Raw genomic sequence first — 23,991 nt, 5'->3', positions numbered from 1 at the left:
ATATTACATTAGGCTGGTAATAGCACTTGTCTCTTAATCAGCTCCTATCTGTCTGCTGCTAACCTAAGTTCCAAGCCTTCCAGGGGGGAATTTTTTTAACTAGATTACAGTTCACATTAAGGTAATGTGCACCAAATTCTTTTGGTGGTCCCAAGTTAATCGCCCCCACCTACGCACAATGCACGCGTGCTCGCAAACAGACACACACACAGACACACACACCACACACACGCGCACACGCACTGCTCTATGTCTCTTGCCCTGACTCAAATTTGTTTGTTTGTTTAGTTTATCGTCACGTGTATCGAGGTACAGTGAAAAGCTTTTGTTGCCTGCTAACTAGTCAGCAGAAAGACAATACATGATTACAATTGAGCCACCCATAGTGTACAGATGCATGATATAGGGAATAACGTGAATAACGTTTAGTGCAAGGTACACTGGAATTTAGAAGGATGAGAGGAGATCTTATCGAAACGTATAAGATTATTAAGGGGTTGTACACATTAGAGGCAGGAAACATGTTCCCAATGTTGGGGGAGTCCAGAACAAGGGGCCACAGTTTAAGAAAAAGGGGTAGGCCATTTAGAACTGAGATGAGGAAAAACTTTTTCAGTCAGAGAGTTGTAAATCTGTGGAATTCTCTGCCTCAGAAGGCAGTGGAGGCCAATTCTCTGAATGCATTCAAGAGAGAGCTAGATAGAGCTCTTAAGGATAGCGGAGTCAGGGGGTATGGGGAGAAAGCAGGAACAGGGTACTGATTGAGAATGATCAGCCATGATCACATTGAATGGTGGTGCTGGCTCGAAGGGCCGAATGGCCTCCTCCTGCACCTATTGTCTATTGTCTAAAGTCCAGTGAAGTCCGATCAAAGTTAGACACAAAATGCTGGAGTGTAACTCAGCGGGACAGGCAGCATCTCTGGAGAGAAGAAATGGGTGACGTTTCGGGTTGAGATCCTTCTTCAGACTGATCAAAGATCAGAAAATCAAAAGAAAAGAGATCTGATCGAAGATAGTCCGAGGGGTTCCAATGAGGCAAACAGTACCTCAGGACTCTCGTTGCCAAATGAGATGGCAGTGCAGAGGGCTCTAGCGACAAGGCTGCCTCGTCCAACTGCATCTATCCCATCGCCAGGAGAGTAAATAGTCCTTTGCTCATCCGATGGTTTAACTAGTTCACTCTTAAAGACTCCATTTGGGACTGTTCCCATTGTAATAACAGCTATGCCTAAGGGATGCAGCAGATGGTGTCATTATTGCAAAACAGAAGCAGTGATGGGAAGGACCCAGCTGCAGACGTGGATTTGAGTTTCTGCCAGTGTTTGGAGGCCGTCCTCTTCCCCCAACCCCTTCGGGCCTCACACATCTGCACCTGGCACCTATACAGCCGGCGTTTCCGATTCAGGCAGCCGCTGGCTTTCCACTCCACGCACAAGCTCATGGAATAACTGCAGAGGAAAGCTTTCCAATCAGGTGCCAACTCTGCTTGGACATATCTTTGAAGGTGTCAGCACTTAATCTCCTGCACTCCTCAGCCAAACTCTGTGTACTCGACATCTCCAATATGTCATGGAGTCACACAGGAGAGGCCCTTCAGCCCACCATACGCATCCCGACCATCAAGCACCTAACTATGTTTAGTGTAGAGATACAGCGGGGAAACAGGTCCTTCGGCCCGCCGAGTCCGTGCCGACCAGCGATCATCCGTACACTAGAACTATCCCACGCACGAGGGACAATTTACAATTTTACCGGCCAATTAACCTACAAACCTGTATGTCCTTGGAATGTGGAAGGAAACTGGAGCACTTGGAGAAAACCCTTGCAGGTCACGGAGAGACTCCGTACATACAGCACCCAGGGTCAGGATCGATCACTGGTCTCTGGCGCTGTGAGGCAGCAACTCTACCGCTGCGCCACAGTGCCGCCAGGTGGTCCTTCAGCCCGCCTTGCCCGTGCTAGCCATCAAACGCCTGTCTGTGCTCATTCCCTTCACCAGCATCTGTTGTAGTTTGCTATATGATTTGACAATTCAAGTGTGTGCCCAAATGTTTCTTGAATGTTGTGAGAGTTTATCCACCATCTTCTCAGACTCTAGGTTGCAACCATTGCTGGATGGAACCATTCTTCCTCACATCCTCGAAGCATCCAACTCCTAACTTTAAATCTGTCCCCTCTGCCACCGGGAGAGGGCTCTCACTTTCTATCCTGTCCACGCTTCCCATGATTTCACATTCGTCCATAAGGTATCCACTCAGGCCAAAGGGATGCTCAAAGGATAAGAAACCCAGCCTTTTCAGTCTCTCCTCAAAACTGAAACATACCATCCTGCTATTCACTGCAGCTGTGGGGATACTCCATATAGTCCTAGGGAATGGAATTATACAAGCCCTTGTCCCTGGTCTAGATATCTATTCAGCATAGTGGCTTCCAACCATTATTACATATAATCTCCATAGCACGGTGGCGCAGCGGCAGAGTTGCTGCCTTACAGCGAATGCAGCGCCGGAGACTCAGGTTCGATCCTGACTACGGGAGCCGTCTGTACGGAGTTTGCACGTTCTCCCCATGACCTGCGTGGGTTTTCTCCGAGATCTTCGGTTTCCTCCCACACTCCAAAGACGTACAGGTATGTAGGTTAATTGGCTGGGTAATATGTAAAAATTGTCCCTAGTGTGTGTAGGATAGTGTTAATGTGCGGGGGTCGCTGGGCAGCGCGGACTCGGTGGGCCGAAGGGCCTGTTTCCGCGCTGTATCTCTAAATCTAAATCTAAAAAGAAAAATCACTCCGTCTAAGACTCAGTGAAGTTAAGCGAGGAGAGAGCAGCCTGCTATATTCAGCCCCACCAGCCCATCTATTTTGGACAGATAAACCTCCTCTCACTGTGCCCTCAATCCTTCTTCCCACTGCCCCTCTCCAGAGAAACGATAATCCTACAAGGTTATTTCACTGAATCTAATCAGGATGTAAGTGCAGGAAGGTAAGTAGGGAGGGAGGGTGTCGATGTTGTGTTTACTTTTATTGAAGGATAAATGATTAAAAGTGTACACAAGGGAACTCTATGGAATCTAATTACATGTGGAATTATGGTGGAGAGTGAGTCAGCTTTATGCCAGAATTTGCTGTTAATTCTGCCTGGCTGCCTCTGTGTACCAATACAGTCGGTATCTTGTGCACAATCACCCAAGCATTTTAACCTCAATAAAAGCCTCATATGCGATAAACAGATTTAGTTTGTTAATTCTTCCTGCGGCTCATTTGTTGCTGATAATTTCACTTCAAGGGTACTTTTGTGCCGTCGGGGATATAGTATTCTGCAGTCCCACTTGCCATTGTTCCATCCATCATTCTTTCCCTAGGACACTGGTGCCAAAGCTCAAATCCAACACCTAAGAAGAGTCTGAAGAAGGGCCTCGACCCAAAACGTCACCCATTCCTTCTCTCCAGAGATGCTGCCTGTCCCGCTGAGTTACTCCAGCTTTTTGTGCCTATCTTTGGTTTAAACCAGTATCTGCAGTTCCTCCTTACACCTAAGAGGCTATTCCTTTTGATTGAGACAAATTTTGCTCCATAAATGGGTTTGAGGTTCTGTAAAAATACAAGGCAGATATCACTCAGCTCATTAGTCGAACACATGCTTCCCTATTCAATCTTTTTACTGATTGCCACTGTCAAAAAGGATCTATGTGTACCGGTAACCCATTGTAAGTTCGCCAAGATCAAATGTAATAACTTTCCTGTGGATAGACTCATTCAGTACAGATAAAGGCCTTGCGGCCTAACTTATCTACACTAACAAAGATGCCCCATTAAGCTTTTCCCATCTGCTCACATTTGTCCTATATCCCTCTAAATCTTTCCCATCCATGTACCAGTCCAAATGTCTTTCAATTGTTACAGCACCTGCCTCAATGACCTCCTCTGGCAGTTTGTTTCAGATACCCACCACCTGACTCTTAGTCCGAAGAAGGGTCTCGACCTGAAACGTCACCCATTCTTTATGTCCAGAGATGTCTGACCCGCTTAGTTACTCCAGCTTTTTTTCGTCTATCTTCAGTTTAAACCAGCATCTGCAGTTCCTTCCTGCACCACCTGTTTATCATTGCTTAGATCAAACTGGAGCGTTTTGGTATGCGTACTAAATTTAGAAGAAGTGTTTCTGTTTATCTGGCGCCTGTCATGACTTGGGGACATTTCAAAGGACTGTATGATCAACAAGTTTTTTTTTTTAATCCAGTCGCTGTTTTAAGATCAGAAGCACAGTTCTTCTGATCCTAAAGGCTGGCACAGGGACATAGTTTATTGAGCCACTGACTCACAGCACCAGAGACCCAGCTTCAATCTGACCTTGGTGCTGTCTGTGTGGAGTTTGCATGTTCTCCCTGTGGTCACTTTGCTTTCCTCCCAAAGACACATGAGTTGGCAGGTTCATTGTTTAGTTTAGTTTAGAGATATACCGCGGAAACAGCCCTTCTGCCCACCGAGTCCGCACCGAACAGCGATTCCCGCACATTAACACTACCCTACGCACACTACGGACATTTTTACATTTATACCAAGCCAATTAACCTACAAACCTGTACGTCTTTGGAGCGTGGGAGGAAGCTGTAGATCTCAGAAACCCCCCCCCGCAGGTTACGGGGAGAACGTACAAACTCCGTACAGACAGCACCCGTCGTCAGGATCGAACCTGGGTCTCTGGTGCTGTTTGGAACATCGGGAGAATGAAATGATGGGGATAATAAAAGTGTAAGTGTGTGGTTGTTGATGGTCAGCACAGATTTTGTGGGCCGAAGGTCCTGTTTCCATGCTGTATCTTTCTATGACTCTATGAGACTCTATGCATGCAACCAGCACACAGCAGGACGCCACAAACAGTGCCGTCCTAACGACCAGAGAGACTGTAGGTGGAATTGTTTAAAGATACTACCACCGGCCAGAGTCTAAGTGCTCCCTGCTCTTTAGAGTTGTCCCATGGGATCTGCTCCACCCACCTGCAAGAGCAGACAGGGATCTTCTTTGATGTCTCTCTCGAACAGCACAACCTCCTAAATCTAACAAAAGCTGAGCAACAAACCCAAAAGTGGCAATAGGTCACAAAAAATCCTTGGATGAAAGTCCATGATGTGTAAAATAATCATACTGAAAGCACAGCGCGTTACGGGATTATTATATAAACGGAGGATTTGTTGGGATGCCCGATGTGCCTGCACTTTAACTACGTGAAAGGTTGAAGAGTTACAGGGATTGATTTATCTTTCTACAATATCTATGTGCCCTTTACACATGCCAGGATGTTCTTCTTTCTCTTTTTCCCCAAGATAATTATGTTCCACAAATAGAGACAGGGGCACAGACAAGTTCACTGACTGCATGCCTGGCAGATTCCTGGCACGTGAGATAACCTTCTGTTCGACACCAACGGAAGTAACTGCTCATGGAACCTGAAGTAGTGAAAATTCGAGTTGTCTCTGCATGTAACAACCGACGGACTATGTATAAATACGCTGTAAAAAAGACATGGAGAAACGCAGTGGGTCCCGCAACACTCCTGGAGGACATGGGCAGATGACATTTTGGGTCGCGACCCTTCCTCGGGCTGATTGTAGTATGGGGGAAGAAAGCTGGAAAAGGGACGGGGCAGGGCAAAGTTTGGCAAGTGATAGGTGGATACAGGTGACGGGAGTTTCGATTGGCACATGGTTGGACAAAGTCCAAAGATAAAAAGGCAAATAGTGCGAGATAAGCAGGTAAGGATAGAAGAGGCACGAAATGTGAAGCCATAGGAAGGAATATAGGTGCAGCAGGGGTAGTGGTGGAGGGGATTATGATGTGAATAAAATCCTGATGTCCAGTCCGTTTACGGAGAGTCTACACGTTCTCCCTGTGACCATGTGGGTTTCCTCCGGGTGCTCTGGTTTCCTGCAACGTCCAAAGGTGTGCAGGTTGCTTGGTTAACTCGCCACGGTAAATGGTGCTACTTCTGAAAAGTGGGAGTGGAATCCGTCGGGTGAGAAGATGTGAAGATGGGGATAATAAAGTTGGATGCGTTAGGATTCATGTAAATTGGTGTTTCATGCACCTGCTGTGCCAAAGGGCCTGTTTCCATGCTCTAAGTCTCTATAATTCTAAGTCACTCTTGACCAGAAACTCAACTAAACTAGCCACATAAATACTGTGGCTGCAAATTATTTACCTTCTAGCTCCCAAAGCCTTTATGATACCTGCAATTCGTGTAAATCAGTGGGAGTATGGAGTACACTCCACTTACCTGGATATGTGCAGCTCCAAAAACCCATGACAATCTTAAAAACATTGCAGATAAAGCAATCGGATTCATGGGGTCTCCATCCAGCAGCTTCAGCATGCATTCCCTGTCCCCCCATCACTGGTGCACCTTGGTTTCAATAACTCAATGGTCCAATGGTGCTTTCTTTGTCACGTATGCAACTGCACAGTGACATTCATTTTGCATATTTACACATGCAGGAGCCGCCATTTTTGGCGCCATTATTCAGAGTCCAAAGTCTGGTCAGCCCGAGCACTCAATGCAACTATTAGCCATTAAGGGCGGCACAGTGGCGCAGCCGTAGAGTTGCTGCCTTGCAGCGCCAGAGACCCGGGTTCGATCCTGACGATGGGTGCATGCTGTCTGCACAGAGTTTGTACGTTCTCCCTATGACCGTGCGGGTTTTCTCCGAGCGGGTACTCTGGATTCCTCCCACGCTCCAAAGATGTACAGGCTTATAAGTTAATTGGCTTCGGTAAAATTGTAAAAATGCCCCTAGAGCGTAGGATAGTGTTATTGTACGGGGTGATTGGTGGTTGGCGTGGACTTGGTGGGCCGAAGGGCCTGTTTCCGTGCTGTATCTCTAAAGTCTAAACCTGAGTGGCCAACTCCTGCTCCTAATCTGTATCTCCTTGGGTATCTGCCACAGTCCACTCAATCTCTTTCACTCCACCACCTAAATGTACAGCCTCAAAGACCTAGAAAGGCAAAGGACGATGTGCATATGGAGACATCACTGCCTTCAAGTTCTCCTCACAGGCCATTTTCTTTTGGACATGTTTCTCCATACTGTCGACATGAAGCCAAACCCTGGGAAACCTCTTTCCCATCACACTGTGGGATTCTCTACACGATCGGAAGTGATTCAGGAAAGTAGTTTATTGCACATTCTCCAAGTGCATTTCGGGACGGGCATTAAAGTTTGACCTCACCAGCAAGTCCCATAACTCGTAAATAAAACATAGACTTGGACTGAAGAAAGCCCTCGATCAAAGTGCAGCAGCTTTTGAAATAACTCCTGGCATGGCCCTCATAAGACCATGGTTAACAAGTGTTAGATAAGCAGTGAATTTGTGATTAAGCTGTTAAAGCAATAGGGCTACACATCAGTTGAGTAATAGCTTTTTGGAAACCATAGCAAACCAATTTAGGAAAAAGCTGGCTGAGGAAAGCTGATACCAAGAGTGCGATCTCTGAACGTTATGCAGTTGAGTGACTCACAACAGCTCGGAGCGCCTGTCATTTTGTTGAATTTTAACGGTCTGCTGTCCACTTACTCATTCAACTGATTGAGTTTTTAGCTGGCAGCTTAAAACTGTTTCGGAATGTAAATATACTGAGGAGTGAATTTAATTTATGCCCTGTTCCACTCAGAGATAAATCTGTGTCCATTTTCCTGCGTGCAGACGAGGCAAGTGTTGCTTCTCCAGACAACTCTTGCTTTCTCCTGCAATTTTTAGCAAGATGTGACACAGTTATCACTACCCCTGACTGGTTCTCCACTCGGAACAGCCAGTTCTGCACAAACAAAAGAAGCAAAATGAGCCGCATATGTCCATCCAATGCAGGTTTCTGATCAATTGAACAGATGAATTCCCAGCATTACCTTGACAAGTTTCCCACGCATTGGTCCATAAATAATTGTACAAAGTGATTTTCACTCCCGTTCTGGCCACCCTGATCACTCAACCATTACGACACGGTGGTGAAGCTAACGGATCTGCTGCCACAGAGCTCCAGTGACCCTCCTTCCATCTTGACCTCCAGTGCTGTCCGTGTAGAGTTTGCGCATCTTCCCTGTGACTGCGTGGGTTTCCTCCAGATGACCCAGTCTCCTCCCACATCCCAAACAATGTAGGAAAGGCAGTGAAGAAAGCCAATGGAATGTTGGCCTTCATAACAAGAGGAGTTGAGTATAGGAGCAAAAAGGTCCCTCTGCAGTTGTACAGGGCCCTAGTGAGACCGCACATGGAATATTGTGTGCAGTTTTGGACTCCAGATTTGAGGAAGGATATTCTTGCTATTGAGGGCGTGCAGCGTAGGTTTACTAGGTTAATTCCCGGAATGGCGGGACTATCATATGTTGAAAGACTGGAGCGACTAGGCTTGTATACACTGGAATTTAGAAGGATGAGAGGAGATCTTATCGAAACGTATAAGATTATTAAGGGGTTGGACACTTTAGAGGCAGGAAACATGTTCCCAATGTTGGGGGAGTCCAGAACCAGGGGCCACAGTTTAAGAATAAGGGGTAGGCCATTTAGAACTGAGATAAGGAAAATCTTTTTCAGTCAGAGAGTTGTGAATCTGTGGAATTCTCTGCCTCAGAAGGCAGTGGAGGCCAATTCTCTGAATGCATTCAAGAGGGGGCTGGATAGAGCACTTAAGGATAGCGGAGTCAGGGGGTATGGGGAGAAGGCAGGAACGGGGTACTGATTGAGAATGATCAGCCATGATCACATTGAATGGCGGTGCTGGCTCGAAGGGCCGAATGGCCTCCTCCTGCACCTATTGTTTATTGTCTATAAAATAATTGCAGATGCTTGTACAAATCGAAGGTATCATAAAATGCTGGAGTAACTCAGCAGGTCAGTCAGCATCTAGGAGAGAGGAAATGGGTGACGTTTCGGGTCGAGACCCTTCTTGGTCTCGACCCGAAATGTCACCCATCCCTCTCTCCTAGATGCTGCCTGACCTGCTGAGTTACTCCAGCATTTTGTGATACATCCCAAACAATGTAGGTTAACACTGGCAGGGCCAGTGTAGATTGCCCTTACAGTAGGGGGGAAACGAGTTGATGTGAATGTGTTTAAGAATCAAAATAGAATTACCGTAAGATTAGTGCCAGTGGATACTAGATTGTTAGCAGAGTCTTAGTGGGCCGAAGGGACTGTTCCCAGCTTTATGACTTAATTACTCCATCAATCCATTTGTTTCTGCAATTATCTATCCATTATACATTGCCTATTGTGGCATACACGGTTAAATGAAAGAATGATTATCATTTGTGTAGTGTTCTTTATAACCTCAGAGCATCTGAAGGGAATGCCATCATTGTAGGAAACGGAGCAACCACTTTGTGCTTAATAAACTCCCACCAGCAACAATATGATCTGAATGGACCCTTCTCATTCATTTTTCGTTGAAAGATAAATATTGGCCTGGACACTCTGGATAGGACACATGGAGACAATGAAGGATGCCATTAGGCCTTGAGGTACAGGGTACTCTGGCTTCCAGTTTCCTAGAGGGCTCCTTACAACCGCAGTCCCTCGGGTCTTGAGAATGGCCCAATGACCCCAAAACATTCATCGTGGCTGATCTATCTTTCCTTCTCCTGTCTTCCCCCCCATCACCTCTGACACCCTTACTAACATTCTACAGCAATCCCTGGCCAGCATAAGGTTCGATGTGCAATAAAGCTTCCAAGTTCCAGTACTGTTCCCACAGCAATGAAGAATCCAATGCCATCACAACATCAGCAGTGATAAGTAATGACAGAAATTCGATTTTATTGAATACAACAGTTATATGAAATTAGTTGGCACTCGTGGCAATGTGCAGTTGGCGATCCAACTTCAATAGGATCATGATGGCACCAAAGAAGGCAGTGTAGTCCATGTTACAGATTAATTTACTTTTACTTACACAGTGAGCAGGTGTGGTTTCATATCGAATCCACCGATGGGAATCTGAGCTCACATCCGATTGCAGGTGCCAATCCAGTGATTCATTTACCCTTGCTTTCCCTCTCTCTCCATCCCTCCCCCTTCCCAGTTCTCTGACCAGTCTTACTGTCTCCGACTACATTTTATCTCTGCTTTGTTGTTAGCTTCACCCAGCTAATAGAATGATCTATTCTACGTTTTCCTTGATCTCCATTCTCTTTGTCCCATTTCCATACCTCACACTTCCTATGTATCCCACTCTCCCCTGACATCAGTCTGAAGAAGGGTCTCGACCCGAAACGTCGACCTTTCCTTCTCTCCAGAGATGCTGCCTGTTACTCCAGCATTTTGTGTCTACATCTTCGACTCATTTATCATGCCTGAGCTCAAGCGCAGCTCTTAGTAACAGATAAATGTTGTGCAATCAAACTAGCTGTTCAGAATCATGCCAGTCTATTCCACTCACGTGAGAATGGTTGACAGCCAATTCAGTATCAGTCACTTTTAAACCATTAAGATAAAAATATCCACCATGAGTGTTGGCAGGATGGTGGCTTCATGGGATTCCAATTGGAACACAATTTTAAGCCTGTTTCACTTTGTACCAGTGTTCCTATTAGTGTTGGCTCAGGCTTGGGAGTGAGAAACCTTGTGCTCAATGAAATCCCATCGCATCACATCACGTCACATCAGTCTGAAGAAGGGTCTCAACCCGAAACGTCACCCATTCCTTCTCTCCAGAGATGCTGCCTGTCCCGCTGAGTTACTCCAGTGTCTACCTTCGATTTAAACCAGCATCTGCTGTTCTTTCCTAAATGATCCTTCCCATCACATTTAGTTTTATCAGTTTAGAGAGACAGCACGAGAATAGGCCATTCGGCCCACCGAGTCCGCGCTGACCAGCGATCCCCGCACACTAACACTATCCTACACACACTAAGGACAATTTACAATTATACAAAACAATCACCCAGTCTGCGTTTGGTCTCGCTGATGTGTAAGAGTCCACATATTGAACAACGGATACAGTAGATGAGGTTGGAGGACGTGCAAGTGAACCTCTGCCTAACCTGAAAGGACTGTCAGGGTCCCTGGATAGAGTCGAGGGAGGAGGTATAGCGACAGGTGTTCCCTCTTCTGCGGTTGCAGGGGAAGGTACCTGGGGAGGGGGTGGTTTGGGTGGGAAGGGATGAGTTGACCAGGGAGTTGCGGAGGGAACGGTCTCTGCGGAAGGCGGAAAGGGGTGGAGATGGGAAAATGTGGCTAGTGGTGGGATCCCGTTGGAGGTGGCGGACATTTTGGAAGATTATGTGTTGTATGCGACGGCTGATGGGGTGGAAGGTGAGGACGAGGGGGATACTGTCTCTGTTGCGACTCAGGGGAGGGGGAGCAAGGGCTGAGCTGTGGGGTACTGAGGAGGCACGAGTGAGGGCCTCATCTATGATGGGAGAGAGGAACCCCCGTTCCTTATAGAATGAGGATGTCCTAGTATGGAACACCTCATCTTAGGCGCAGATGTGGTGTAGACGGAGGAATTGGGAGTAGGGGATAGAGTCTTTGCAGGAAGCAGGGTGGGAAGAAGTGTAGTCGAGATAGTTGTGGGAGTCAGTGGGTTTGTCATAGATGTCGGTCAATAGTCTATTTCCTGTGAAGGAGACAATTTAGTTCAAGAAAGGGGAGGGAGGTGTCGGAGATGGTCCAAGTAAATTTGAGTGCAGGATGAAAATCCTGGTGGTGAAGTTGATGAAGTCCATGAGTTCTGCATGGGTGCAGGAGGCAGCACCGAAGCTGTCATAGATGTAACGGAGATAGAGTTCAGGGATAGGGCCAGTGTACGCCTGGAACAGGGATTGTTCAACGTACCCTACAAAGAGGCAGGCATAGCTGGGGCCCATGTGGGTGCCCATAGCTACGCCTTGGACTTGGAGGAAGTGGGAGGAGTCAAAGGAGAAGTTGTTGAGGGTGAGGACCAGCTCCGCTTGGTGGAGTAGAGTGTTATTAGAGGGAAACAGAGGGCTTTAAGGCCTTCCTGGTGGGGGATGGAGATGTAGAGTGACTGAACATCCACAGTAAAGATACGGGGTGGGGACTCGGAAAGCGGAAGTCATTAAAGAGACGGAGGGCATGTGAGGTATCTTGGTCATAGGTCGGGAGAGATTGACCAGGAGAGATAGGATGGAGTCGAGGCACGTGGAAATCATTTCCGTGGGACAGAAGCAAGAACTGCTGTGTCTTCTTGCCACCTAACTTATAGCATTGCTCTCTTAGGAGTTTCAGGGATATCTTGAGATGAGTTTATTGCCTTTTGTTGCTTTTGTTCTTTTGTTGCATGCTAACCAGTCAGCAGAAAGACAATACATGATTACAATCGAGCCATTCACATTGTAAATAAGCTGATAAAGGGAATAACATTAATAACATTTAGTGCAAGGCAAAGCCAGTAAAGTCCGATCAAAGATAGTCCAAGGGTGTCCAATGAGGTGGATAGTAGTTCAGCACCTCTTTCTAGTTGTGGTAGGATGGTTCAGTTGCCTGATAACAGCCGGAAAAAAACTGTCGGTAAATCTGGAGATGTGCGTTTTCTCACTTCTATACCTTTTGCCCGATGGGAGAGGGGAGAAGAGGGAGTGGCCAGGGTGTGACTCATCCTTGATTATGCTGCTGGCCTTGCCAAGGCAGCGTGAGGTATAAATGGTGCCAGTGGAAGGGAGGTTGGTTTGTGTGATGGTCTGGGCTGATCCGCAATTCTTGGGTTAGTTTCCATTTTGTGAAACAGAGCAGCAAAACAAGCTGGTCAACGAACCAACATTTGCACCTGGGATGATCGTCAGATACAAAAGAGAGAAAGTCCAGCAGTGTATTAAAGGCAACCCTGGCACTAAAGAGTTAACAGAATATTCATATGACTGCAAATGTCTAACAACCAACCTGATACATGTGTTTTACTTCTTCTTCGGTTGGTGGGAGTTGAGTGGAACAGTACTAGTCGCCCTGGGATACTGCAGTCTCCCAGAGAGGTACATCCTCAGATGTCAACATGAGCACTTTGGAGGCAGCTGATGGGATTAAGAAGTCAAATAGCAAAAATCCTGCATATTCTGGAAGTTTTAGTTTTTAGCTTTAGTTTTAGAGAGACAATGCAAAAACAGGCCCTTCGGCCCACCAAATCCATGCCGACCAGCGATTCCCGCTCATTAACACTATCCTACACACATTAGGGACAATTTACAATTATACCAAGCCAATTAACCTACAAACCTGTACGTCTTTGGAGTGTGGGAGGAAACCGGAGATCCCGGAGAAAACCCACGCAGGTCACAGGGAGAACGGATAAACTCTGTACAGACAGCGCCTGTGGTCAGGAGCGAACCCGGGTCCCTGGCGCTCTAAGGTAGCAACTCAACCGCCGTCCCACCCTAGTCTGAAATATAAGCAGAAATTCTTGGAAATACTCAGCGGGTCAAATATGATCTGTGGAGAGAGAAACAGATTTGATGTTTCATGTTGATACGGTTAAGAATTTCTCTGATAATGAAAGAGTTAAGCCCTCCACACAGTGCAGAAAAAACAAGAGCTGTTTAGCAATTAGACATGGGTTGTAAAGAGGACTCTTGGCGATTGAAAGCCAGCGTACCCTGCACCTGAGGCTCGACATTTTCCTGGCAGCCCTTGATCCATTGACTTGGATTGTGCGGGGTGCAATCCCATGCTGGGAATACATTCAGTCTACAAGTTTCCTTGCTGACTGAAATAAATGCTCCCCGCCAGCATAATTTCTAGTCAAACATACTGACTATTCGCATGCAGGTTGATTCTATTCTTTAACACACTCAGGTCAAATTAGGTCAGGGGTCAAAGCATGCCGATAATGAATATGAATGCAAATCGCTTATAACTAGGGCCCCTTGGACTGAAATTCAGCTTGTAAAACACAAAAAGGAGAAACAGTGTAGGAAGGAAGTGCAGATGCTGGTTTACACCGAAGACAGGCGCAAAATGCTGGAGTAACTCAGAGAAAGCGCGTAGCTCTCCTTTGTTAAGCAAATTCAAGCCCTTGTCTCTTTCTTCTCTCTTTCCCTGCACGCAGGAGCAGCCAAGGGTACATGCACATGAAGTTCAGCCGAACGAAAGACTCCAAGTACATTCTGGGCCAGAACAGCCCACCCTTTGATGGCGTTCCGGAGGTGATAAACCACTACACCAGCCACAAGCTGCCAATTAAAGGGGCCGAGCATCTCTCCCTGCTCTTCCCAGTGATGGTGCAAACACTGTGAGTGGGGCCCAGCGGCTGTCTGAAGACGGCAGTGAGGGGCAAATGAAACGGACGGTGAACCAAAGCGTCAGCTTGCACGGTTAATGTTGTGGAGACTGTGGCTCCGACAAGTACGAGACCCTGGAATTCCCCATTTCCGGCCTGTGAAATAATTGCAGGCCAAGAGTATTGAATATCTCATTTCCTCAGCATTTGTTTCAACGATTGTGGTGAATTGGATCATGAATGCCGCTGAACTCACTTGTGAGGATTCAGTCACTCATTTACTGGGAATTTAAGGAATGTATTTTACTTCTCCTGTGGTAACCCTTGCTTCTCCCCCCCCCCCCCCCCTCCCCCAGAATAGAATGCAAAATGGCCGCACTGGCTCACCACTTCACGCAGGTGGGCAAGTCACCGAGTGCTGGCCGGGCTCTTTCATGGTGAAGACATCTCCAGCAAAAAGCCCCGATCATGACTTCACGCAAACACCGAGCACGCATGCACTTTGCATCCGGGGTGGGAATCTGTAGCTTGGGGTGTCCGTGATCAACATTCCCCCCCCCCCCTCCCCCTTTATCACCCTCCTGGCACAAGGAGCCATTACGGGGTGCCTTCCACCCTCCCCCCCCCCCCCCCCCCCACCCTCCTCATGCCCATGTGTGGAGAGAACGTGGCTGAAGGGTGGCACATCCTTGATGCATGTGACCCAGTGCCACCCTGTGCAGTGCTGTTGCCACGCCGGTGTTGTGAGGGGGGGGGTTGTGGAATATCTGGAGGAAGTGTAATGTGTGTTTTCTATTTTCAATAATATTTCCTGTAAATATCTAAATTTTTTTATAAAATATGCTTGGAAGAAATGTCTGCTTGCATGATTCACCAGTGAGGAGGCAGAGCGCGAACACAGAGAGGGGGAATGTCAAGTGTACGCGAATAGACTCCCATGTCGAAAATGGCCACTGCCATTTCGTTAGCAGTGTAAATGTTATGTGCTACTTATCGGCCGTTGCACGGGCTCATTCATTTGCTGAGAAGCTGCAAGCAGAACTGAATATTGTCCAACCATTAGGGTGGCACGGTGGCACAGCGGTAGAGTTGCTGCCTTACAGCGAATGCAGCGCCGGAGACTCAGGTTCGATCCTGACTACGGGCGCCATCTGTACGGAGTTTCTACGTTCCCCCCGTGACCTGCGTGGGTTTTCTCCGAGATCTTCGGTTTCCTCCCACACTCCAAAGACGTACAGGTATGTAGGTTAATTGACTGGGTAAATGTTTTTTTTTAAATTGTCCCTAGTGTGTGTAGGATAGTGTTAATGTGCAGGGATCGCTGGGCAGCGCGGACTCGGTGGGCCGAAGGGCCTGATTCCGCGCTGTATCTCTAAAATCTAAAACAAACCCATCTACAAACATCCTGCCTGAGGTTAGGAAGAAGGTCACGATAAAACAACCGGAGTCTGAGGACAGGTCCCGACCCGAAACGTCACCCATCCTTTTTCTCCAGAGATGCTGCCTGGCCCGCTGTGTTACTCCAGCACTTTGTGTCAATCTTCGGTTTATACCAGCATCCGCTGTTCCTTTCTACACAATGATTGCGCATGTTAGGCCCAGGACAGTGGCCCGAGGAAGTCCTGCGGCAAGGATTCATTGATCCACAACAACCACAAACATCTTCCATCGTGCAAGGTATGACTTCAAATCATTAGAGTGTCTTTCCCCATGTTGCCCATTGACTTTAGTTGTACCAGGATTCCTCACTGTCCATGGTTCAGATACACATAGCCTTGATGTACAGGGCAATCCTCTCACCTTCCCTCTGGAATTCGGTCCTTTGGTCAATACATGTGGTCTGCCACCAGGAATCAATGTCTTTGAAATATCAGTATGTTTTAACAACAGCACTCTGAGGAATCTTTCAGCCACCTCCGAACTTGGAATTCTCTGCCTCAGAGGGCAGTGGAGGCCAATTTCTCTGAATACATTCAAGAGAGAGCTAGATAGAGCTCTTAAGGATAGCGGAGTCAGGGGGTATGGGGAGAAGGCAGGAACGGGGTACTGATTGAGAATGATCAGCCATGATCACATTGAATGGCGGTGCTGGCTCGAAGGCCCGAATGGCCTTCTCCTGCACCTATTTTCTATTGTCTATTGTCTATTGAACTTCAAAGTTCATCACCCATAAACGCAAGGGTTTCCAAGACATATGGTGAGAGTTTGACGGCAACTCAGGCCTCCACTTAAGGCCTGCACTCACTGGAGTTGAGAAGGGTGAGCGGGGACCTCATTGAAGCTTACCAAATAGTGAAAGGCATGGATAAAGTGGGTGTGGAGAGGATGTTTCCACTAGTGGGAGAGTCTAGGACCAGAGGCCACGGCCTCAGAATTAAAGGACGGGCCTTTAGAACAGAGATGAGGAGGAATTTATTTAGTCAGAAGGTGGTGAATCTATGGAATTTACTGACGGCTGTGGAGGCCAGGTCAATGGATATTTTAAAGGTAGAGATTGATCGATTCATGATTAATATGGGTGTCAGGGAGGATGGGGAGAGGTCAGTGGAATGGGGTTGAGAGGGAAAGATAGATCGGCCATGATTGAATGGCAGAGTAGACTGAATGGCCTAATTCTGCTCCTATGACCAATGCAATTGTGAACACGGAACATGGCATATTCAGCAAGAACAATCACAACACAAGAATATAGGAGCAGGAATAGGCCACTGCATCCTACATGCCCCACCGCACCATTCAATATGATCATGGCTGGTCTATGCTGCCCTCAATCCTTTTTCGTGCCAGTTCCCCATGACCCTCGATCTTACATACATCCAATGACCTGACCTCCACCTCCCTCAGGGGCAGAGGATTCCAGAGGTCCATCGTTCCTAATTGATGTTTATAATTGAAGTGTTTATAAATGGGAGGTAGACACAAAATGCTGGAGTAACTCAGCGGGTCAGGCAGCATCTCTGGAGAGAAGGAATGGGTGACGTTTCGGGTCGAGACCCTTCTTCAGACTCAGTTTAACGATAATAATACGCTACGATACGATAAAACTTTATCCCAGGAGGGAAATTAATCTGCCAACAGACATAATAAACACAAAACAATACATGAAACATGAAAATAAAGTAACGTGACATGAAATCAAACCAGCATCCACAGTTCCTTCCTACACGTGTCTGTAAATGGGACACGGGAAGAGAGGTGGGGAGGGGGATGTTGGCGTTAGTGTTGCAAGAAAGTGAGAAATCACCCCGAAAATTAGGCAGCAACTAATGCCTTGCGGTGGCGCAGCGGTAGAGTTGCTGCCTTACAGCGAATGCAGCGCCGGAGACCCAGGTTCGATCCTGACTACAGGTGCTGTCTGTACGGAGTTTGTACGTTCTCCCCGTGACCTGCATGGGTTTTCTCCGAGATCTTCGGTTTCCTCCCACACTCCAAAGACGTACAGGTATGTAGGTTAATTGGCTGGGCAAATGTAAAAATTGTCCCTAGTGTGTGTGTAGGATAGTGTTAATGTGCGGGGATTGCTGGGCGGCGCCGACCCGGTGGGGCTGAAGGGCCTGTTTCCGCGCTGTATCTCTAAATCTAAATCTAAATCTTCACTGTAATGCAGTAGGGATTTGTATGGTCAAAGGTGCATCTCATGACCGCAGCCTGTCGCCCTGGATGTTGAAGATCCTACTGCAGCACTTCAAAGAAGAAGAATAAGGATCTCCCGAGGCCAGGAGTAATCCTTGTCTCTTAACTAAAACAACTACAGCCGGGATTAACCGGTGAGTTATCTCATTGATGTCCACCCTTCCGACGTCGAGTTTGACTGCACTTCAAAAATAATTAATTGGAGTGCCTGTGAAGTGCTTTGGGACATTAAAATGCCGCATAATTGCAAGCATTCCCTTTCTTTTTGCGAGATGTACTAATTATCTCTCTGCTGCCACGTTGGCCTCATTCAAAAAAAGATCAGAGAACTAACTCCCTGCTTTCGACACAAGCAACAAAATGCAAATCCATGCCTTGGGATCTGTGTCACAACCATCCAGAGCTCTGTTGTTTTTTTTATTGGTTGAGTCACGGGGAGTGAAGTAGGCGACCAGGCCGACCGAGATCAGTGACCCCCGCCTCTCCAATCTTCCCCAGCAGTGATTAGTGCAACAAAGCCCTCCACCAGCTACAGATTGTGAATGTTTATGGCAAAACTACTGCGAGCAATTTAGCTCTCTGTGTGTGTTTCCGCAGGAGTTACACTTCAGGCTCAGAATCAACATTTGGATCGAAGCAAAATCAGTTTGCGATGCGTTGTTCGGAAAACGTGAAGAATTAACAAGAGATTCAACGCAGTCTCATTGCAAAGGCTTCGAATGCTAAATCCGCAAAATCCTTTATTTTCTTCTCGACTGATCTATAGAAACATAGAAATATAGGTGCAGGAGTAGGACATTCGGCCCTTCGAGCCAGCACCGCCATTCAATATGATCATGGCTGATCATCCAAAATCAGCATCCCGTTCCTGCTTTTGTCCCCATATCCTTTAATTCCTTTAGCCTTAAGAGTTAAATCTAACTCTCTCTTGAAAACATCCAGTGAATTGGCCTCCACTGCCTTCTGTGGCAGAGAATTCCACAGATTCACAACTCTCTGGGTGAAGATGTTTTTCCTCACCTCAGTCCTAAATGGCCTGCCCCTATTGTTAAACTGTGACCCCTGGTTCTGGACTCCCCCAACATCGGGAACATTTTTCCTGCATCTAGCCTGTCGAATCCTTTAAGAATTTTATGTTTCTATAAGATCCCCTCTCATCCTTCTAAATTCCAGTGAATACAAGCCCAGTCGACCCATTCTTTCATTATATGTCAGTCCCGCCATCCCGGGAATTAACCTGGTGAACCTACGCTGCACTCTCTCAATGGCAATAATGTCCTTCCTCAAATTAGAAGACCAAAATTGCACACAATACTCTGGGTGCGGTCTCACCAGGGCCCTGTACAACTGCAGTAAGACCAGGGTTGCAAACTGTCCCGTATTAGCCGGGTCATCCCGTATAATTGGGATAAATTTGTTTGTTCCTTATGGGACCGCCCTTGTCCTGTATTAGGTCCAGGGGGCAGGGCCGTCTTAACGCATGGGCCTGATGTGCACTTGCCCGGGGCCCCACGAGCATAGGGGCCCCATGCTGATCTGTGTATGTTAAGTGACTTGCAATAAATAAATACTACTTTAAAAATGTAGGTTCAATAAGTGCTTTTTACGCAACATTTTCGGTCCCTGTGTTTTTTTCGCAACATTTTCCATCCCTAAGTGCTTCTCACAGCGATCTGTAAGTGCTTTTCGCAACAATGTAGCACCCTAAGTCCATCGCTAAGTGCTTTTCGGTAAGTGCTTTTCGCCGGCACGACAGGGGGGGGGGCTGGTAGGGAAAGGGGGGTGGGGGAGAGTAACGGTGGGGGCGACGGGGAGGGTGGGAGGAGGAGAGAGTGGGGGTGGGAGGAGGCAGAGTGGGACTGGGGAGGGGGACAGCAAGGGTGGGGGTTGGTGGTGGGGGGGAAGAGAGAGTGGGGGAAATGGGGGTGCTGGGGAAAGGGGGGTGGCGGAGAGTAACAGTTGGTCTGGGGGAGAGTAGCTGTCGTAGGGGCCCCAGTACACTGCTTTGCCCGGGGCCCATAATGCTGTAAAGACGGCCCTGCCAGGGGGTTTGTGCGTTCTCCCCATGACCTGCAAGGATTTTCTCCGGGTGTTCCGGTTTCCTCCCACACTCCAAAGACATATATGTTTGTAGGCTAATTGGCTGGATAACATTGTCAATTATCCCTGGAGTGTGTGGTGTTGGTGTGCAGGGATCGCTGGTCGGTGCGGACTAGGTGGGCTGAAGGGCCTGTTTCTGGGCTGCATCTCTAAACTAAACTAAACTAAAGTCAGCATGTTCTTGACCTCCATATCAACGTCTTGCATCATGAAAGGCTAAAATGCAGTGGAGGTTGGATATGCCAGTGCATCTGACCTCCCATTGCAGCGCATCTGACCTCCATTTCACCACCACTAGGAGTGGAGCTCAGTCGCAGTGAGTGAGGGGTGGTATGCACTCATTCCTGGCCCTTCTCCAGGCCAGAGATGGACACCCAGGGTCATGATCTCTCCTCGCTGTGGCCGTCGAGCCTCAACATCACAGGTCACTCAGGAACTCCTCTCACTGTTCCCCATCTCCTGTGCAGCAAGACACAGCAGCAGCGGGTGTCAAAGGAGAAACTGTCATCGCATCCTGTGCTCCCAAGCACAACAAAACACATACCAGTCGTTTGGACATCTGAATTGGATGGAAATGAGAACTGAGGGTAAGTTCATTTTTTCATATATTTTAATTAATATTAATCATCTTTAGTCAATTCTTATCAGTTAAACATATTTCAAATAAATTTACCATTTTAAAATGATTTAGATCGATTTCAATTGTTTTTAGATGTCTGTTAACCCTGGTGTCTGGACTATATTGATCCTCAATCAATATAAATTGGGGATCAGAATATCGCTTTGCATTTGTGGGTGTTTGCTGTGCTCAAATAGTCCACCATGTTTCCAGCATCGCAGCACTGAGAATACTTTAAGGGTCGCTAATTGGCCATTAAGCACCTGAAACCATGAAATTGAGGAAAATACAAGTCTTTTTTTAACTTCATCAGTAGGACATTGCAGAGGTGATTTTGTTTCCTGTGGCATTTGAGGGCCCTCTGCTGGTGATAACCAGGATTTCAACTCCTGTGAGCATTCACTCCACAAATGTCAAGAGTCAAGAGTGTTTTATTGTCATGTGTCTCAGACAGAACAATGCAATTCTTACTTGCTGCAGCACAGCAGAATATGTAAACATAGCACACTGCAAACAATATGATAAACGAGAGAGAGAAAAAAAATAAATTCAGTGTGTATATATATTCAGTGTGTGATAAAGTTATTGAACATCACTGATAGCTGAAAAGAAGGTGCTTGGATGTATAAGGCAATATCTCATCTCTTATGTTCAGATCTGTTGAATTACTTGTAAAGGGCACTCATTTTGGAATGTCACCAGTGCACATGGGAAGGTCATGGATCACCACGAGACACGCTTTGGCACCTCAGTTTGAAGCAAATTGGTAGATGGAGCACCAATAGAAATGTCTGACTTTTATCAGATAATATTGATACTTATACTTCACAAAAGCTGAACCTGCTAAAGTACAGTTGCTGCCTTACAGCGCCAGAGACCTGGGTTCAATCCTGACTATGGGTGCTGCCTGTACTGAGTTTGCATGTTCACCCCGTGACCACGTGGGTTTTCTCCGGGTGCTCCGGTTTCCTCGCACACTCCAAAGTCTTACAGGTTTGTAGGCTAATTGGCTTTGATAAAATTGTAAATTGTCCCTTGTGTGTAGGATAGTGCTGCTGCGTGGGGATCGCTGGTCGGCGCGGACCCGGTGGGCCGAAGGGCCTGTTTCCGCACTGTATTTCTAAATTAAACTAAACTATATCAAGTCTTCATGTTTTTGTGCATCTTTAACTTCTTGAATCAATGTGGTCTCATCCCATTAAACACCATGCATTTGGAAATTGAGCTTTTAGCTGAATTATATCATTATGAACTGTTCTAACAATAATTATAAATAACGCAAGCAGAGACAGTGAAGGAATCAAAATCTGCTGCCTCAAATAGCCAGCGGTGCTGTTCCAACTTGACCTCTAACTGCAAGTCGTTTGTGCATTCTCCCTGTCTCTGTATGTGTTTCCTCCAAGTGTTCCAGCTTCCTCCCACGTCCCGAAGACATGAGAGTTGGTAGGTTAACTAAGGTCCACTTTAAATTGCCCCTTGTGTGTAGGTGAGTGGTGGAATCTCAAGAGAGTTGATGGGACTTTGGGAAGAATTGCTACAACCATTAGACAATGGGGTACCGAAGCCTGAAGTCCCACACCATCAGGTTCAGGAACAGCAACTTTCCTACATATCAGCTTGTTGAGCTCACCTACACGTCCCTAATCCTGCCTTGGCAAAGGAACAGCACGAGACACTACTTGCACTACCACCGACTCATGGTCTTTTCTAAATGTGTCTTTTTATTTTGCACTCTTTTTATTTCCGTTTACTGTTTTGCAAAATGTACGTGTACTTTGACATGTAATTTATGACTGTGTGTCTGGCTGTCTATGTGCCTGTGGTGCTACTGCAAGCAAGGTATTCACTGTACTCGTACCTCACCATAACTGTGCATTGTGGAAGTAGTTGAGGCAGGCACAATAGTTTAAAAGACATTTGGGCAGGTACATGGATAGGAAGAGTTTAGGGATATGGTCCAAGTGCGGGCAATTAGGACTAGCTTAGATGGGGTATCTTGGTCGGCATGGACGACTTGGGCCGAATGAGATTAGAAGGTTGAGGGGGGACCTCATTGAACCTTACTGAATAGTTAAAGGCTTGGATAAAGTGGATATGGAGAGGATGTTCCCACTAATGGGAGAGCCTAGGACCAGAGGCCATAGCCTCAGAATTAAAGGACTTTCCTTTAGGAAGGAGATGAGGAGGGTGGTGAATCTGTGGAATTCTTTGCCACAGAAAGCTGTGAAGGCCAAGTCAATGGATATTTTTAAGCCAAAAATAGACTGATTCTTGATTACTACGGGTGTCAAAGGTTATGGGGAGAAGGCAGGAGAATGGGGTTGAGAGGGAGAGATAGATCAGCCATGATTGGATGACGGAGTAGACTTGATGGGCCAAATGGCCTAGTTCTGCTCCTATCACCTATGAACCTATGAATGGCCTGTTTCCGTGCTGTATAACTCTGAAGATCTATTCTCTATATGACAATATTCTTCTCATGTGTTCTTCCTCACATCACTCTCGGGATACATTTTCCATTCACATCTGTGTGAAGGTGATGTGTTGCATTTTGGTGAGTCTAACGTGGGCAGGGCCTACACAGTGAATGGTAGGGCTCTGGGGAGTGTTGTAGAGCAGTGGGGTCTAGGAGTGCAGGTGCATTGTTCCATGAAGGTGAAGTCACAGGTAGATAAGATGGTCAAAAAGGCATTTAGCACATTCGCTTTCATTAGTCAGAGTATTGAGGAGAGACGTTGGGAGGTCATGTTGCAGTTGTATAAGACGTTGGTGAGGCCACACGTTGGTGGGTGTTATGGAACAAACTTCAGAGGAGGTAGTTGAGACTGGGACTATTGCAACGACAGGTACATGGATAGGACAGGTTTGGAGGGATATGGTCCAAATGCAGGCAGGTGGGACTAATGTTGTTGGACATGTTGGTCGGGTTGGGCAAGTTGGGCCAAAGAGCCCGTTTCCACACTGTATCACCCTATGACTCTATGACTCTATCTGTCCTTCTCAGCGTATGTACTGCATTCAGAAGGCTCATGCACATTCCGTCCCTTTACCAGTAACTCCCTTCCTACAGGAAGTAACAGCACATAGTCCAAGGAAGCTGCCATTCCTGGGATGGAAACCCAGGATCACGATCTCTCCTACAGTAGCTACTGCCATCGACCACCAACATGACAGGTCTCTCAGGAACTCCTCTCGCTGTTCTCCACCTCCTGTGCAGCAAGACGCAGGGGAGGGGTGTCAAAGGAGAAATTATCATCGCTTCCTGTCCTCCCAAGCACAGCGAATAACATACCAGGTGGTTTGGACATTGTTTAAACAGCCATCCACCGAATCAATAGACAGATGCAAAGCTGTGCTGTTTCCCATTGTTTGGAACAGCTCAGATCTTTCACCATGGTCACCATGGTCGTTCAAAGTTCAG

The 23,991-nt window shown here is 46.9% G+C and overlaps 1 protein-coding gene across 1 annotated transcript in view; it reads left to right on the top strand.

Moving 5' to 3' along the window:
• Positions 1-15,064, top strand: part of LOC144607458 (SH2 domain-containing adapter protein F-like) — a 92,666-nt gene extending 77,602 nt beyond the window's left edge. The window contains exon 5 of the mRNA XM_078424321.1: positions 14,048-15,064. Coding sequence (XP_078280447.1) covers positions 14,048-14,234 — 187 coding nt within the window. The 3' untranslated portion in view covers positions 14,235-15,064. The remainder of the gene's footprint in view (positions 1-14,047) is intronic.
• The last annotated feature ends 8,927 nt before the right edge of the window (positions 15,065-23,991 follow it).

Source organism: Rhinoraja longicauda, chromosome 28, assembly GCF_053455715.1.
Source record: "Rhinoraja longicauda isolate Sanriku21f chromosome 28, sRhiLon1.1, whole genome shotgun sequence".
Taxonomy (NCBI): Eukaryota; Metazoa; Chordata; class Chondrichthyes; order Rajiformes; family Arhynchobatidae; genus Rhinoraja; species Rhinoraja longicauda.
This window is presented reverse-complemented; position numbering and strand designations above follow the sequence as displayed.